General features: G+C 39.6%; 1 protein-coding gene across 2 annotated transcripts in view; it reads right to left on the reverse strand.

Annotated features, from left to right (window-relative positions):
• The window catches only part of Scaper (S-phase cyclin A associated protein in the ER), a 351,295-nt gene that overhangs the window by 93,214 nt on the left and 239,520 nt on the right, over nt 1-18,561 (reverse strand). For both annotated transcript variants that reach the window (XM_055621927.1, XM_055621926.1), the window contains one exon: nt 9,639-9,754. In XM_055621927.1, the coding sequence (XP_055477902.1) occupies nt 9,639-9,754 (116 nt within the window). The remainder of the gene's footprint in view (nt 1-9,638; nt 9,755-18,561) is intronic.

Below are 18,561 nucleotides of genomic sequence, written 5' to 3' on the forward strand. Positions count from 1 at the left end.
CCCATCCCATCCCATCCCATCCCATCCCATCCCATCCCATCCCATCCAACTTAGAAGTGGGAGCTAGAAAGACCTGGAGGGGACTGGAGCTCCACAAGCAGAGCAACAGAACCAAAAAATCTGGGCACAGGGGCTTTTTCTGAGACTGATACTGCAACCAAGGACCATGCATGGAGATAACCTAGAACTCCTGCACAGATGTAGCCCATGGCAGCTCAGTGTCCAAGTGGGTTCTCTAGTAATGGGAACAGGGACTGTCTATGATATAAACTCAGTGTCTGGCTCTTTGATTACCACCCCCCCCCCGAGGGGGGAGGCAGCCTTATCAGGCCACAGAGGAAGATAATGTAGTCAGTCCTGATGAGACCTGATAAACTAGGGTCAGATGAAAGGGGAGGACCTCCCCTATCAGTGGACTTGGAAAGGGGCATGGGAGAAAAAAGGGAGGGAGCGTGGGATTTGGAGGAAATGAGGGAGAAGGCTACAGCTGAGATACAAAGTGAATAAATTGTAATTAATAAAAAATTAATTCTTCCAATTCTATCTTCAGATCTTGAACCGTTTTGTTGATTTCCTTCACCTGTCTGACTGTATTTTCCTTCAATTCCTTCAGCTATTTGTTTGAACGTTCCTCTGTTTCTTTTATTTCACAATTCTTTACAGACCTTGAAAGAAAAAGTCTCACCTTCATATGGAACAAGAAACCCAGAATTGCTAAAACAATTCTTTACAGTAAAAGATCTTCTGGAGGTATCTCCATCCCTGATCTCAAACTGTACTATACAGCAACAATACTAAAAACTGCATGGTACTGACATAGAAACAGATTGGTGGATCAATGGAATCGAATAGAGAAGACCCGGACATAAATCCACACACTTACGGACACCTGATTTTTGACAGAGATGCCAAATCCATTCAATGGAAAAAAGACAGCATCTTCAACAAATGGTGCTGGTCTAACTGGAAGTCTACATGTAGAAAAATGCAAATAGATCCATACTTATCACCCTGCACAAAACTAACGTCCAAGTGGATCAAAGACCTCAACATAAAACCAGACACACTAAACCGCTTAGAAGAAAAAGTGGGGAATACCCTTGAACTCATTGGCACAGGAGACAACTTCCTGAACAGAACACCAACAGCAAGGCTCTAAGAGCAACAATCAATAAATGGGACCTCATGAAACTGAAAAGTTTCTGTAAAGCAAAGGACACTGTCGTCAGAACAAAACGACAGCCTACAGATTGGGAAAGGATCTTCACCAACCCTTTATCTGACAGAGGACTAATATCCAGTATATATAAAGAACTAAAGAAGTTAAACGGCAAAATATCAAGTAATCCAATTAAAAAATGGGGTACAGAGCTAAACAGAGAATTCTCTGCAGAGGAATATCGAATGGCAGAGAAACACTTAAAGAAATGCTCAACCTCATTAGCCATCAGGGAAATGCAAATCAAAACGACCCTAAGATTTCACCTTACACCCATCAGAATGGCTAAGATCAAAAACTCAAGAGACAACACATGCTGGAGAGGTTGTGGAGAAAGGGGAACCCTTCTCCACTGCTGGTGGGAATGTAAACTGGTACAACCACTCTTGAAAACAATCTGGCACTGTCTCAGACAACTAGGAATAGCACTTCCTCAACATCCAGCTATACCACTCCTAGGCATATATCCAAAAGAGGCCCAAGTACACAATAAGGACATTTGCTCAACCATGTTTGTAGCAGCCTTATTTGTAATAGCCAGAAGCTAGAAACAGCCCAGATGGCCCTCAGTGGAGGAATGGATGCACAAATTGTGGTATATCTACACAATGGAATATTACTCAGCAATAAAAAACAAGGAAATCATGAAATTTGCAGGTAAATGGTGGGATCTGGAAAAGATCATCCTGAGTGAGCTATCCCAGAAGCAGAAAGATGCACATGGTATATACTCACGCAAATAGACATATAATATAGGATAAACCTACTAAAATCTGTACACCTAAAGAAACTAATCAAGAGGGAGGACTCTTGCTAAAATGCTCAATTCCTATCCAGAAAGGCAAAGAGGCTGGACATCAGAAGAAGGAGAAAAGAGGGAACAAGTCAGGAACCTGACACAGAGGACCTCTGAAAAGCTCTGCTTTGCAGACTATCAATGTAGATGCTGAGACTTATGGGCAACCTTTGGGCAGAGTGCAGGGAATCTTAGGAAAGAAGTGGGAAACAGTAAGATCTGGAGAGGACAGGAGCTCCACAAGGAGAGCAACAGAACCAAAAAATCTGAGCACAGGGGTCTTTCCTGAGACTGCTATTCCAACCAAGGACTACATGGAGATAACCTAAGACCCCTGCACAGATGTAGCCCATGGCAGTTCAGTATCCAAGTAGGTTCCATTGTAATAGGAACAGGGACTGTCTCTGACATGAACTGATTGGCTTGCTCTTTAATTACCTCCCCCTGAGAGGGAAGCAGCATTACCAGGCCACAGAAGAAGACAAGGCAGCCACTCCTGATGAGACTTAATTGACTAGGATCAGAAGGAAGGAAAAGAAGTCCTCCCCTATCAGTGGACTTGGGGAGAGGCATGCATGCAGAGGGTGGAGGAAGGGAGGGGTTGGGATGGCAGGAGGGAGGGAACCACGGGGGGGGGTACAAAGTGAATAAAGTGTAATTAATAAAGAAAATAAACAAAAGGTAAAAAAAATAATTTAAAAAAGAATTTTTTTTTCTTTTTTCTTTCTTTCCCTATTGAATCTAGTTTGTATTGCCTAGTTTAAGGAGTATGGTCTATAGTGGCATGTGATTGTCCTACAAGGATTAGTCACCTCATTAAAGAAAACTGACTTCCCACCTCCTAGCAGGAGAACTAATAGCCCCTCAGCTAGTGGTGACAATCTGTGCCCACCGTCTCTATCCTCTGCTCAGGTCTTGTCTGGCTGGAGCTTAAAAGGAGTTTGTGCATGATATCATGATTTGTGTTCATTTCTATATGCAACTTTCCTGGTGTGTCTGGAAAACAGTTTCCTTGGTGTTACCCACAAACCCTGGCTCTTACAATCTTCCTGAAACCTCCTCCATGGAGATCTCTGAACCCTGAGGGAACGAGTGTGATAAGACTATTTAGGGCTGAGAACAAATTAGTCTATTTTCTGTACCTTAGAAGTTGAGGGTCTCTATGTTAATTATTATCTACTGAAATCGCATATCTCAACCCTTCTAGGAAGAGGGTTGAGAGACATTCTATGCTGAGTATAGCAGCTGTCTTAGTCACTTTTCTATTGCTGTGAGAAAACATCATATCCAAAACAACTTATGAAAGAAAGCACTGAGTTTTTGGCTTATGTTTCCAAGGGGTCAGAGTCCGTGAACATCACGGCAAGAAAAGGTAGGCACACATGGTGCTGAAGTAAGTAGCTGAGAGCTCACTACTGGGTCCAAAAGCAGAGAGAGAAAACTAACGGGATTGTGTGGGGTTTGAAACCTCAAAGCCATCCTACCTTCTAATTCTACCCAAACATTTCTACCAACTGGGGACGAAGTATTTAAATATATGAGCCTATGGGGACCATTCTCATTCAAACCACCATATTCCATTTCCTCACCGCCATAGACTATTGGCCATATCATAGATCATAATGCAAAAATGCACTTAGTCCAACTGCCAGTCCCCCACAGTCTTTCAGAATTAAGGGTATTTAAAATTACAGTCTCTTTTGTTAATCAAGGCATTCTTTTAATTGTAACCCCTTGTAAAATATAAAGCAAATCACATACTTCCAACATACAATGGCAGAGAACATACATTATTGCTCTAAATGGGAGAAATAGAGCATAGTGAGGAAATACGGACCAAAGCAAGATAGACAAAGCCAGGCAAACTCCAAATCCTGTAGCTCTATGTCCAATGTCCAAGGGCTCAAGTGGCTCTGCCCTTCCAGCTTTGCTAACTGCAACACACTTCTCTCTTGGGCTGGTTCCATCCCATTTGCAGCTTTCCTTGGTGGTATCCCATAACTCTGGCATTTTCAACATCTTGTGATCTCTAACACAATCCAGGCTTCACCTTCACAGCTTCAGCAATTGCCTCTCAGGAAACCATGTAAGGACTCTTCTACCACCTGCCTGGCTTTGGTGGCTTTTCTTAGTCTCCGAGGAAGACTCCACAGACCATTTACTCTTACCATCTGACCACAGGACCAAAGCTGTCAAGCTCTGCTGCCTGCTAGGGCTGGAGACAGACCCCCATCTTGACTTACACTTGTGGAAGCATTTCTTTGTAGCTTTATAGGAACATATAATTCCTTAGGCCATTTCTTCTTCTAAATTGCAGAATTAGCTGGGTGGGATCTCAACCTGAGGGGATCTCAACCGAAGTGGATCTCACCATTCCCTTTATTTCATTCTCATTTCTTTAGCACAAACCTTGCATCCAACATTAAGCTCATGAAGCTCTTTTTCTCCTCAAAGTGTACATTCTGTGTTTCTTTTTGCCCCACTTCCTCTTTTTCATTATAGACGTACCTAAGAATGATCACTAATAACTCCATTATAGAATCAGTATTAGGTTGTCTTGAACTCTTTGCCTAAGAATTAGTCCCAAACTCTTCAATTTAGCTGGAGGCAGATTATTCTTTGGACAAGGTTAACAAGTATCCACAGTCTTTGCCAAAATCTCACAAGAATGGTCTCTAACACAGTTGCTACTATTTTTCTCCTCTGAAACCTCTTGAGCTGGGCACACTGATCCACACTTCACACTGATCTCTACAGTCTTCCAAGTTCCTAATAGAATGGCCCTTTAAGCTCTGCTTGCTTACAGCATTTAACTGCTTTCCTGGCCCAAAGTTCCAAATTCTTTCATATGTCTCCAAAGGACAGCATGGTCAGACCTGTCATATCAATAATCCACTTCCAGTACCAACTTCTGTTTTAGTTACTTTTCTACAAACACCATGACCAAGGGAACTTAGAAAAGAAGTCATTTAATTTGAGGTTCATTGTTCCAGAGGGTTAGAGTCCAAGACCATCGTGGCTGGGAACATGGCCACAGGCAGGCAGGCAGGCAGGCAGGCAGGCAGGCAGGCAGGCAGGAAGGCATGGTGCCAGATCAGTAGTTGACAGCTTACATAGGATCCGTAATAGGAAGAAATAAAATGAGAACTAAGTGGGAAATGTGTGGGTTTTAAAAATTTCATAGTCTACCCCCAGTGACATATCTTCTTCCACCAAGGCCACACACCCTAATCCTTTGTAAACAGTTCCACCAACTGAGGACCACATATTCAAATATATGACCCTGAGGGAGCCATTTCAAAGCACCACAGCAAGAAATCATGAGGAGTCATTTTAACACCATGTCCACTTAGCAGAAGTTTCAGATTCTTTCAAAGGGACTATGGCCTACCAGGCACAGGTTCTTCCCAAGGGACTATGACCTACCAGGCATAGGTTCTTCCCAAGGGACTATGGCCTACCAGGCACAGGTTCGTGGACCTTTAATAGTGCCAGGTATTGGTTTCATCTCATCGCCTGGGCCTTGGACCCAACCAGATAATGGTTGGTTAGTCCTGTAACATTTGTGTCACTATTGCACTAGTGGTCATATTTTTAAAAAATGTTCAAAATCTTTAGCTATCAGGAAAATGTAAATTAAAGCTACTCTGAGATTTCACCTTATCCTAGTCAGAATGGCCATGATCAAATGAACAATTGATAATTGATGCTGGCATGATGTAGAAAAAGGGAAACACTTAAATGCTGCTGGTTGGAATGCAAACTTGTATCACAACTCTGGAAATCTGTGTGGAAATTCTTCACAAAACTGAAACTAAATCTACCACATGATCAAGACACACTGTATTCTTGGGTATATACCCCAAGGACTCTGCATCATATCACAGAGATCCTTGTTCTTTCATGTTCATTGCTGCTCTATTTACAAGAACCAGGAAATGGAAACACCCAAGATATCCATCAACTACTGAATGGGTACTGAAAATACAGTACATTTACATGATATAGCATTATTCTACTGCTAAGAAAAACAAACTTATGAAATCCCTAGTTCCATAATTCTTAATTTCACTTTAAGAGATCTTTAGGGTACACTGGGACAGGGGAAGTACTGAAGAATGACTCTGAGATTGAGAGACAGCTTCCTGCTTTTACAGAGAAAAGAAGTAATTTTTAATCCCCAGTGCCCATAATAAGCAATTCACAATCAACTGTTACACTAGCTCCAGGTGATACAATTGCTTCTTCCTGCTTTTATGAGTATCTGTACACATATATGCGCGCGCGCGCACACACACGCGTACACACACACACACGCACACACGCACACACGCACACACACACACACACACAGATTCATATAAGTAAAAATAAAATAAATCCTCAAAAAAAAAGATGGAAGAAAATACTATTATCAGGAAGCCACATAACTATGGGGCAAAGTAAAGCTATGGAGTCACTATGGTCACTATGTGAAATAACTGAAATGTAAAGGGTGTTAAGAAAAAAGGGAGCAGGGGAAGGTTCATCTATGCACACACAGCTCAGAGATGCTTGCCAGGGATACACCAGGCTTACAGTCAGTCAGTCATAGAACTCCGGAGTTCAAAATGGCAACTATTTATAGACAATGGCTTAAGTCTGATGTTTATCATGACGAAAACTAAATAATGCAGGATAGCCTGAACTGCCAGCTCTCTGGGTAAGAGTCATATAATAACACAGGAAGTGGAAAACAGTGACAGAATGAACTGAGATGAATAAAAGGTTCCCGGAGTTGAGTAATAAGAACTAATCAGGGATGAGAAAGGAGATGTGGGCAGTCTGAGAGCAAATGGGGTACCAAGCCACCATGGACAGTTTGGAGCCACATTAGGAGTTTGTGCAGAAGAGTGGCTGGGAAGACAATGAGGAAGTATTTTGACTTTACACACTAGCGCGTCTTCAGTAGCTGCCCCACAGCTACAGCAGCTGAGGAGCTTTTCTCACTCCTCTGTGCCTAAGCAGCACACACACTCCATTCTAACACTTTAGCGCTAAGAGGCTCAGACATTAGAGTTATGATCTTTGAGTTTATGCTCACACAAGGAAATTCAGATTCACCACAAGACGTCCATAGCTCCCAATGCTGATTTCTATCTGTGGGCAGTATGAAGCTGAAAACTCAAATTTATCGGCAATGAAACAGGTTCTCATCCTGGCAAAGGGTCAGCTGCGGCTGACAGGTGAGGGCACGGGTGTAGATTCCCAGGACTCCAGACTCCTTTCCAACGGGAGCAAACTGCTACTCACACAGTCTTTTTAGGGACTGTGGAAACTCTATTCTGCTCTATTAAGGAGAGACACAGATGAGCATAAAAACATGTTCTTTGCCTATGGCAAAAGAGGCTTTTAAGAAATAGCATTTAATTTAGGTTGCTAATTTGAGACCTCGGTCATGTGCCTTGAAGCCCACCAGAAAGCAAACTGCTAAACACAAAAAGCAAATTTTAAAACCTCAAGATAAATTTAAGATAGGCAACATGAATTATTAATGATTATCAAAGCAGTGGACCAAAGGATCAGACACTGCTTCACTTTTTAATCTTAAATACTTTTCACATGTCTGAGTCTTCCTTTCCTCCTTCCTTTCTTGCCAATCAACACAGAATTGTTGTTATCTCTCTTATTCATATCTTATCTCTCTTATCTCTCATATCTCTTATCTCTCATACTCAGCAACTCTGCCTAGGTAGACTCCATTTTGACAAGAAATGCCTCAAGATCATAGAAACAATTTTGCTTGCTGCAGCTGTCTGATGTGGCACTTTCTACCACACAGAAAGATAGTACGAACTGAAGGCTATACATTCCCTTCAATTCACTCTACTTTGTCAGTAGAGTAAAGAAACCGATGCTAATTGTCAAGAAATGTGCATTACTTACAAGTATCTCATACAGACTATAAAACGATGCTAATTGTCAAGAAATGTGCATTACTTACAAGTATCTCATACAGACAGACTATAATTTAAATCAGGGAAAACTGCTACTTAAGATACTATCACCTAATAGTTGTAAAACACTTGACACAGTTTACAGAGAGTTCTTACATACACTCTACCCAAATATGAAAATAGCTGCAAAGTGACCAAGGCACTTGCTGGGTAAACAAGTCCTACATTTGTGGGTTTCTGAAGCCAATGTGGTGAGTAGCTATTTTTTAATCTTACTAAGATGTATCTTAGGAAAAAATAAACAAACGGTTGTGTTTTTTATCCCTCCTCTGAATCCAAAGGACAAGTGGAACGTTCTTTCTTTCTTCTTTTTTTTTATGTTTTAACAAATGCTTTATTGACATATAATAATTGACAAAATATTAGTATCTTCACTTCTGGACTTCATGGCCACCTGCAGACTGTGTCTTTGGAATAGGGAGAAAACAAAAAGATTCTGTATCCCCAAAACGGTAAAGCTGCCCTACTCAGTGCAGATCTATGTTCATCTAGTGCAAGATGCTCCATCCAAGCCCACAGGCTTGTTCCCTTTACTGACTTCTCACCTTCTGCCTGGATCACTCACAGAAGAAACGCTGACAGCATCAATATTTAGCAGCATGTTCAGCCTTGAACCCAACCATCTTATTAGCCCAGTAATTTCTATACAATTACTTCCATATAGAAGAAGATACAGTCACCCTAATTTCCATAAGTGAGCATTTCTTTCCTTTTCTCCCTTCCCCCTTTTTTTCTGAAGACTTGAAGAATATTTTTAAAACAATAAAAGGTACAGAGTGGGCTCAAGACAGTCAGAGCAGCTGTTTAGCAAAGGAAGCCTGCTGCCAGCTAAGTTCCCAGTATGAAGGAAGGGACTGGATCCAGTCACCTAGTTCTCAGAGGAAGTTAGAAGGGTGAATGCAGAAACTACTCTGTTACTCAATAGCCTGTGAAGGGGAAAAGTAACCTTTTCTCAGGAGTGTAGATAAAATTTTATCAAAACTCATTTAAACTACAAATTAGAATCTCCGTAAACTGCCTAGAAATTGTATATACTAACTGAAAACAATACTTCTGAAATAACACTTTCTGATATCATACCATAAATGGGCAGAGACTAAAGTAGGACTTAACAAAAAAAAAAAAAAATCAGAGATTAGACCCACATGCTACACAGGATCTTTATGACAAAGAACTATTTACCATTAGTGACTGAAGTGCAATTCAGTTCCCAGCAATTTGGCTGGGTCTCCAGACTCTGGCAGTCTTGGCCTCAGAATGTTCTTCCTGAGTTTGAGGATTTCCGTAGATTTCCAAGCTCAAGCCCAGAATATGGACTTATTTCTTTCACATAACACACAAAACGTTAGGTTTCTGTCACTCCTATTTCAGAGCTTCATCACTTCTTCTTGTTTTATTATTACAGTCAATCACTAAAAGATTTCCTTATAAGACTTTCTAGGCTCACTTTGAATTTTGTAAATGAAGTCAAGCACCCCAGTTTTTCTCCTTAAGGTGAGGTGTAAACTCTTGCTATTCAAGCCTAAGTATACATATAATTTTCCTGTGGTTCCCCCATATGGAAACCACAGGGCAGAAATTACATACAAATGAAAATGTGAAAGACAGATTAAGAAACTCTACTTACTTAGGAGGAATTCGTGAAACCGTGTTCGTGTTTGTGGCTGGAGCCACTACTTGAAGAATGTGTTCCAGGGCTGTTAATCCACCAGCAACTTGAAATGCAATCTGATCTGCCACATTCTAGACAGAAACACAAACAGAAGTTAGCCCGATATCCCAGGCATAAAATTCTAAGCAAATGAAGTATTTAGTTGCACAGTGGAGATATTTGCTGAATGATTTCTCAGTGCAGGAAAACGAAGGCAAACAGTGAATTTAAGACATGGCCACTCTGAGTTATGAAGTTTAAAGTCTGACAATGGGACAAATAAAAATCACGCCATTATAGATGACTGTCCTTAGTTAATTCTCTGAGCGAAGGCAAAGGCTGTATAAGAATAGGTAGCCAATCTGTTCTGAGAAGACCAGGGCACCCTTCCAGAGACAGGCAGAAGGAAGTAAGGGAGGTGGCCTGGCATAGCAGCAGGGAGATGACAAGACACATTTATCAGGAAGGGGAAATGTGTTATTCGGCAATCCTAACTCCTACCCAATAAGAGCAACTGACTTCCACAGAGGTTTTCTCCGCTGGAATGTTCTTCAGTAATACCAGACAATCTAACACTTTTGCTGTATGTATGTTTTTCTTTAGCTATTTTAGAGGATATTAAGTAAGATTTCAGAACTCAATCTATGATTATTATCAATCTGTGATTATTCCTACATAATCTCTGAATTATACATAACTTCTCTAAGTTCTTTGCATTATTATGGCATTGGAAAAAGCCTTTTTCCACTATACTATTTTAGTTTTTAAGTACCACGTATGTAAGAAACAGGACAGAAACCTGCTCTGGCCCCCATACATATGCTGAAGTCCAAAACTCAGACAATAATAGCATTTAAGCTATTTGAAGAAATGATTAAATGAAAACAAAGCTGTAAGGGTTTTACAATGTGACTGTACCCTAACAAAAACAACAACCACTACAACAACACAAGGGATATGCCTGCAAACAAACAAACAAACAAACAAACAAACAAGCCATGTAAGGACAGAGTTAGAGCCCCTCAATGGGCAGGGAGAGACCGCAGGAAAAATCCAACCTGTGACAGCTTGAACTTTCTAGCCCCTAGAGATGTGAGAAAACAATTTCTGTTGTTTGACTACCTAGTCTGTAATTCTTTGTTACAGCAGCCCTAGAGATAAATATATTCATCTTCATTACTATACCCACTCTATCTCATTTAGTAGTGTTCTATATTTCACAAGCTTGGATGCTTTTTGAAGTACTATGATGTGTGTGTGTGTGTGTGTGTGTGTGTGTGTGTGTGTGTGTTGGGGAAGGGTCAAATACAAGTATGTATTATTAGCTCTATCACACATGTGTGCCTGAATCTTTTAATGCTCTGAACACTAATAACCTATCAATCAATGGCTCAGTTGATCTAGATTCTAGGAGTAAAAGCAACTATATATTCTAATGACTCATTTGCTATTTTTATTTGTGCTACAATAAGCTCACTTTGAAAACTAGGTAAATCAGACCTTTAAAATCAATAATTTAAAAAGATTAAAAATTAATAATTTATTATTTTTCTTTTATTTAAAAAGACATTTTAATAGATTATGTATTTCCTATAAACACTTTTTTGTACAATTTTATTTTTAATTTTATTTACATATTTATTTATTACCATTTATTCCCTTTGTATCCCTGCTGCAGCTCCCTCCCTCATCTCCTCCCAGTCTCACCCACCCTCCCTCTTCCCCCTCCTCCCCTTCTATCTGACCCTGACCTATCAGGTCTCATCCAGGCTGTGTACAGTAATACAGAGTGCACTAGATCTTAAAAACGAAAATAAGAATAAAAACATTTTAAAAATGGTTACATGTTAAAATAACATTTTGTTAATAGTTGAGTTAAACACATCATGAAAAGAATTTCACCTGTTTCTTCCAGTAGTTTTAGGTTTTATAATTTTTGGTTATTTTATTGCAAGGAGTACTTTTCCATTAATAATAAATCATTTAACTATGTTAATTATGATATTTACAATAACTAATAAATTACCAAAAATTATAAAACCCAGATTTTTTAGTAATTTGTTTTATTTATGTAAAAAACTAAAATAATCCAATTAAAAATGGGATACAGATCTAAATAGAGAATTCTCAACAGAGGAATCTCTAATGGCTGAGAAGTACTTAAAGAAACGTTCAGCATCCTTAGTCAACAAGGTAATGCAAATCAGATTCCATCATATACCTGCTAGAATGGCTAAGATAAAAAACTCAAGCGACAGCACATGCTGGAGACGATGTGGAGCAAGGGGAACACTTCTCCATTGCTGGTGAAAGTACATACTTATTCAACCACTCTAGAAATTAATTTGGCAGTTTTTCAGAAAATTGAGAATAGTTCTACCTCAAGACCTAGCTATACCACTCCTGGGCATACAACCAAAAGATGCTCCACCATACAACAAGGACATTTGCTCAACCATTTTCATAGCAGCTTTATTCGTATTAGCCAGAAAATGGAAACAACCTAGATGTCCCTCAGCTGAAGAAAGGATTAAGAAAATGTGGTACATTTACACAATGGAATATTATTCAGCTATTAAAAATGATATCATGAAATTGATGGAACTAGAAAAGATCATCCTGAGTGAGGTAATCCAGTCCCAGAAAGAAAAACATGGTATGTACTCACTTATAAGTGGATATTAGCTATAAAATACAGGATAACCACGATGCAGTCCATAGACCCCAAAACACTAAGTAACAAGGAGGGACCAAGGGGGAATGCTAGAGATGGGAAAACAGAATAGACAATTGGGGTGGATGGAGGAAGAAGACTGGGTGGGTTAGGGGTGGGGAAGAAGGGATCAAGGGGGTGAGGACTGAGGGAGAGTACTGGGAGAGTGAACTGGAATTGGCAGTGAGGGGGCATCTCTAGGTCCCCTACGTAAGACTCCTTGTAACAGGTGATATGAAGCCTGAGCTATCCATCTCCTGTAACCAGGGGAGACTTAGAATGGAGTGATTGGAACACTAACCAGCCATAAAGCCCCAGACCCACAATTTGTCCTGCCTACAAGATGTGCAGGGGTGAAAATGGAGCAGAGATTGAGGGAATGGCCAACCAATGACTGGCCCAACTTGAGACCCATGCCCTGAGAGAGAGTCCACCCCTGACACTATTAATGATACTCTGGTATACTTGTAGTCAGGAACCTAGTATAACTATCCTCTGAGAGGCTTCGTTCAGCAAGTGATGCAAATAGATGCAGAGACCCACAGACAAATATTAGGTATAGCCTGGGGAAACCTGTGGAAGGGGTAGGGGGAATGACAAAAGGAACCAGAAAGGTAAAGACACCACAAGAAAACCCACAGAATGAACCCACAGGGCCCACAGACACTGAACTAGAGAGCATACACGCGACTGACCTAGGCTCCCTACACACACGTAACAGATATGCAGCTTGGTCTTCAGGTGGAACTCCTAATAGCAGAATCAGGGCTGTCTCTGACTCTTTTGTCTGCTCTGGATCCCTTTCCCCAAATTAGGTTGCTCTGTCTAGTCAGTTCTACTGCAACTTGATATGCCAAGACTGCTGGGTATCCAGGGCAGGCCTCCCTTTTATGAAGAAAAAAGGAGGGTAGGGGAAGTGAGAGAGAGGGACTAGGAGGACAGGAGGGAGGGGAAGCTGCACTCAGGATGTAACATAAATGCATTAGTTAATTAAATAAAAACAAAAAATAACTCCAAAACAAAAATGCTTTATTTATTTATTTTTGAGTGTTTATGTTGTGTTTTATGTATTAATTTCATCCATGATAAAACTATCCTTATTCTACTTATTCTCCTCCTTTTCCTCTTTCACGGTCTTCTTTTCAGTTTCCTGGCCTCTGTACACACACACACACACACACACACACACACACACATATACTCAGGTATATATATACACACAACACACACACACACACACACACACGTTCTCTCTCTCTCTCAAGCTTGATTCTGTTTTCTTGCTATTGAGAATAGAACACTAATGAACATGGATATGCAAGTCTGTGGCAGGATTTAAATTCCTTTGGGCATATGCCCAGGAGTGGTACAGATGGTATGAATGGGTCATGTGGCAGCTCTACTTTTAGTTTTTAATGAAATCTTCCTACTTATTTCTATAGTAGTTGCACCAGTTTATACTCCTACCAAAAATAAATATGATTTACTCTTTCTCTACTTCCTTGTCATTTGTCATTGGTTTTCTGGATGACAGTCATTTGGACTGTGGTGAAATAGAATCTCAAAGTGGTTTTAATATCCATTTTGATAAGCTTATAACTTTGAACAGAGGTAATATATTCACTAATTATTTGGCTATTTGTATTTTTTTTTGAGAACTCTGTTGAGTTCGTTAATTTTTTTTAAACTGGGTTGTTTTCCTGCTTAAACTTTTTTACTTATTTATATATTCTTGATATTAATCCTCTGGAAGATGAATCTGTGAAAAGTTTCTCCCATCTCTAGGCTCTCATTTCATTAAACATTTCCATTGCTGTATTCTATAGAAGCCTTTTATTTTTATGAGATTCCATTTGGACAATACTGCTTTAAATATTTGGCACACAAGATGGGTCGAGCATATGCTTAAGAGTGGAACTTCTGGGTCACAACTATGCAGAATCCGTTTTACTAGTTATGGGCAAACAATGTTATAAAATGTTTAAATCAGTCTCTGCACATTTTGCAATACACTGTTCATTTCAGTTAGTTCATATTCTTTCCTAAGTTTGGTTCTATCAATCTGTCTAACTTCAGTCCTCTCAAAAGCATGTGCTGATATTTTTGTGAGGTTTCTATTTGTCTTTTCTTTATACCCAGAGAATGAATATCTTTATGTTTGTTGGCTATTTATGGCTTGGTAGTTTTCGAATTTCCTGTTATTTGGTGAAAATCTGAGATTTTTTGTTTGTTTCTTTATTATTATTATTATTTATTACAATTTATTCAATTTGTATCCCGGCTGTGTCCCCTTCCCTAATCTCCTCCCAATCCCACCCTCCCTCCCTCTTTTCCCCCTATACTCCTCCACTAGTCCAGTGATAGGTGAGTTCTTCCTCCGCTTCTGTTTGACCCTAACCTATCAGGTCTCATCAGGACTGGTTGCATTGTCTTCCTCTGTGGCCTGGCAAGGCTGCACAACACCCCACCCCCCAACCCAAGGGGGACCTGATCAAAAAGCCAGCCACTGAGTTCATGTTAGAGACAGTCCCTGTGCTGCTTTATTAGAGAACCCACTGAGTCTATGGGCTACAGCTGAGCCGGGGGTTTTAGGTCTTCCCATGCACTATCCTTGGTTGGGGTATGAGTTTCTGCAGGGGCTCCAGGGCTCAGTTTTTTGTTTTCTTTTTTCTTTTTGGCTCTGCTGGTTTTCTTGTGGAGCTCCTCTCTCTTCCAGGTCTTTCTATCTCCCCCTTCTTTCATTAGATTCCCTGCACTCTGCCCAAAGTTTGGCTGTGAGTCTCAGCCTCTGCTTCAATACCTCGATCAGTAGAGTCTTTCAGAGGCCGTCTGTGTTAGGCTGCTGTCCTGTTCTTTGTCTTCTCCTGCTTCCAATGTCTATCACATTTGTCCTTCTGAATGAAGGACAGACCATCTTCCCTAGGGTCTTCCTCGTTGTTTAGCTTCTTTAGGAGTATAGATTTTAGTATGTTTATCCTATATTATATGGCTAATATCCACTTATGAGTGAGTATATACTATGTGTGTCTTTCTGCTTCTGGGTTACCTCATTCAAGATGATCTTTTCTAGTTCCATCCATTTGCCTGCAAATTTCATGATTTCCTTGTTTTTAATAGCTGAGTAGTATTCTATTGTGTAAATGTACCACAATTTCTGGATCCATTCCTCAACTGAGGGACATCTAGGTTGTTTAGCCAGAAGCTGAAAATCTGAGATCTTAATTAGATTTAGTATTCAGTTAAATCTGACAAATGCTTATCAAGACTCAACTACTTCTTTTTTTAAATTTTTTACTTAACTTTTATTTACACTTTATTCACTTTGTATTCCCCATAAGCCCCTCCCTCCTCCCCTCTCAATCCCACCCTCCCTCCCCCTTCTTCACACATGCCCCTCCCTAAGTCCACTGATAGGGGAGGTCCTCCTCTCCTTCTTTCTGATCTTAGTCTATCAGTTCTCATCAGAAGTGGCTACACTGTCATCTTCTGTGGCCTGGTAAGGCTGCTCCCATCTCGGGGGAGGTGATCAAAGAGCAGGCCAATCTGATTATGTCAGAGGCAGTCCCTCTTCCCATTACTATGTAACCCACTTGGACACTGAACTGCCATGAAGACCCAACTACTTTTTTTTTTTTAATTTTTTTAATTTTTTTTTATTTTATTTATTTTTTAGTTACATTTTGTTAACTCTGTGTCCCAGCCCAACTACTTCTATACCCCAAGAAAGTTCCCTCATTTCTCTTTTGCAGCCAAAACCTCTTCCATAGTAATATCATAATATCTCATTAATAATACTATAAATTAGATCTGTCTATTATGGAATTTCATACAAATAAAGCTGTGTGTTATATATGAATATTATTTGGATTAATTTGGTAGTAAGTATTTATGATAGTTACTAGTTTTAGCCCTATGGCACCATGAGACAGGAGAAATCAAAGAAAGATGGTGAAGAGACTTTGTATCAAGAAGTAAACACAGCTGAGCATGGAGGCACATGTCTTTAATCCCATTAGTTCAAGGCCAGCCTGGTCTACACAGCAAATTTCAGCATAGCTAGGACTACATAGAGACACCTTGTCTTTAAATGAAAAGTCTTTTGTATCACATACAAATTATACATACAATATTTAAAATAGATAAAAATATTAAAATAAGCAAAATACATCTGTAAAGCACAGTAATTAGCACTGAGGGCTTAACACATTTCAAAATATCCACTCTTTAAACTCTTATTTTCCTCCGTTCTCACAGTGCTCAAGCCTTCAGATTCTGATAATCTTATATCTGTTACAACTCTTGACTGCTGCCTTCTGTCCAAGCCTACTGTTCCCATATTCACTTTAGATTCTCATGTTCTCTTGCTTGAGGGAGGGGCCTAAATCATTACTGTAAATGGAGGGGAAAGGGCTGAGTAAAAGCAGACCCGTTTAATGTATACAATTATGAAAAAAGGGCCTCAAAGCCTTTTATGATATGCCAACATGGCTGTGATCTGAAGATCTTAAGCCACTGACTCTAATGGACATTTAGCAGGACAAAACCCAGGAATTTCAAAAAATATAAAGGCCATTCAAAGACATCTTTTTACTCATATAACTGAAAATAGAAAATTTATCTTTTAAAGAAAATAAAGCAAAAAAAAAAAACCCAACTGTAAAATTAAAAAAAAAATAGAAACAAGCCAGTTTCTCTAGCAGTCAAGCTGATGTACACTTCTGAATTAGATATACAGTGAGAAATCTCTGATCTCTTCCAGTAGGCACAGCCAAATGGGCACTTTGCTCAGCATACGTCTAACCTCTTTCCTTTTCCACTGTCAACTCCTATGCATTTTATCAGTTCTCTTCTTCCCTACGTCTGCAAGCTCCTTATGAGCAACTCACTCACTTCTCCGTCCTAGTTGTAGAGAAGGGTAATGGTAGGTACTTGTTGGATAGATGGCTCAACTAAACATTTGTCTCAGACAACAAAACACTCCATGAGATATGATGGATAAACTCAAAACAGAGGCTTGTCACTATAAGAAGGATGATGCCCTGCCCCTTGCCTCGTGGATCCCAGTCCTCAATGCAGCAATACCAACAGCTCTTTTCCCTCTCTGAACATTAACAGTAGACACAATAATTTTACAATATCTGAGATTATTTTGTTGTTGTTGTTTGGAATTAAAGGCATGAGCCTGGCTTGAGATTATTACTTCTAACCTCATAGGAATGGATACGGAAATTGTGGTACTTTTACACAATGGAATACTACTCAGAAATTAAAAACAAGGAAATCATGAAATTTGCAGGCAAATGGTGGGATCTAGAAAAGATCATCTGAGTGAGGTATCCCAGAAGCAGAAAGACACACATGGTATATACTCAATTATAAGTGGGTACTAGACCTATAAGATAGGATAAACATACTAAAATCTGTACACCTAAAGAAGATAAACAAGAAAGAGGACCCGGGGTAAGATGATCAATCCTCACTTAGAAAGAAAAATGGGATGGACATTGGAAATAGGTTCTAAAAAAGGAAATCAAGGTAGCTCAATTAAGAATCATTTCAAATGTTGAAATTAAAAGGACAAAAAAGAACTTTTCAAGTATGTGGCATTAAGTGTATAAATGAAAAAAAAAAAAAAACTAACTAACTTTCACACAATAACCCAGACAAATGTAATAGCAGTAGATAGCCTTCCTTTGTCTATTCCCAAGTTTTGTCACATTGATTTCTTGTGCCTATCACTTGGCAATTACTATTCTCTTCACATTTTGGCACCTTACTGCCCTAATAATGAGACACTCTTTCAAGCACTGTTTTATTTCTGTCTCTGTCTTCAGCATGCACAGAAATTGATTACCAAAATTACTTTCTCCATCAGAACTGCTGCCTCCTCAGCCTGTAGTGCTCACATGTCATCTTTTAAGCCTCTAAGACCCAGATGAAATGTTACTTCTTCCCGTGAGATTTTCTAATCCTTTCAACTAAAGTCAAAGTCCTCTATGTATTTAACTCTATTTTTGTGGCTATCATTTTTATTTAAAGATATTTGTGTCTATGTGTTAAATGATCAGCTTAAATACTCTGGTCTCTGTGTTCCCACCCAGGGTCAAGCATGGGATATATACAAAAGCCTTAGCAAGTAAAGATTACTTCTTAGTTGAAACCACTTTATTCTAGGAGAGAATTGAG

Source organism: Psammomys obesus, unplaced genomic scaffold (assembly GCF_907164565.1).
Source record: "Psammomys obesus unplaced genomic scaffold, mPsaObe1.curated_primary_1811, whole genome shotgun sequence".
NCBI classification, from domain to species: domain Eukaryota; kingdom Metazoa; phylum Chordata; class Mammalia; order Rodentia; family Muridae; genus Psammomys; species Psammomys obesus.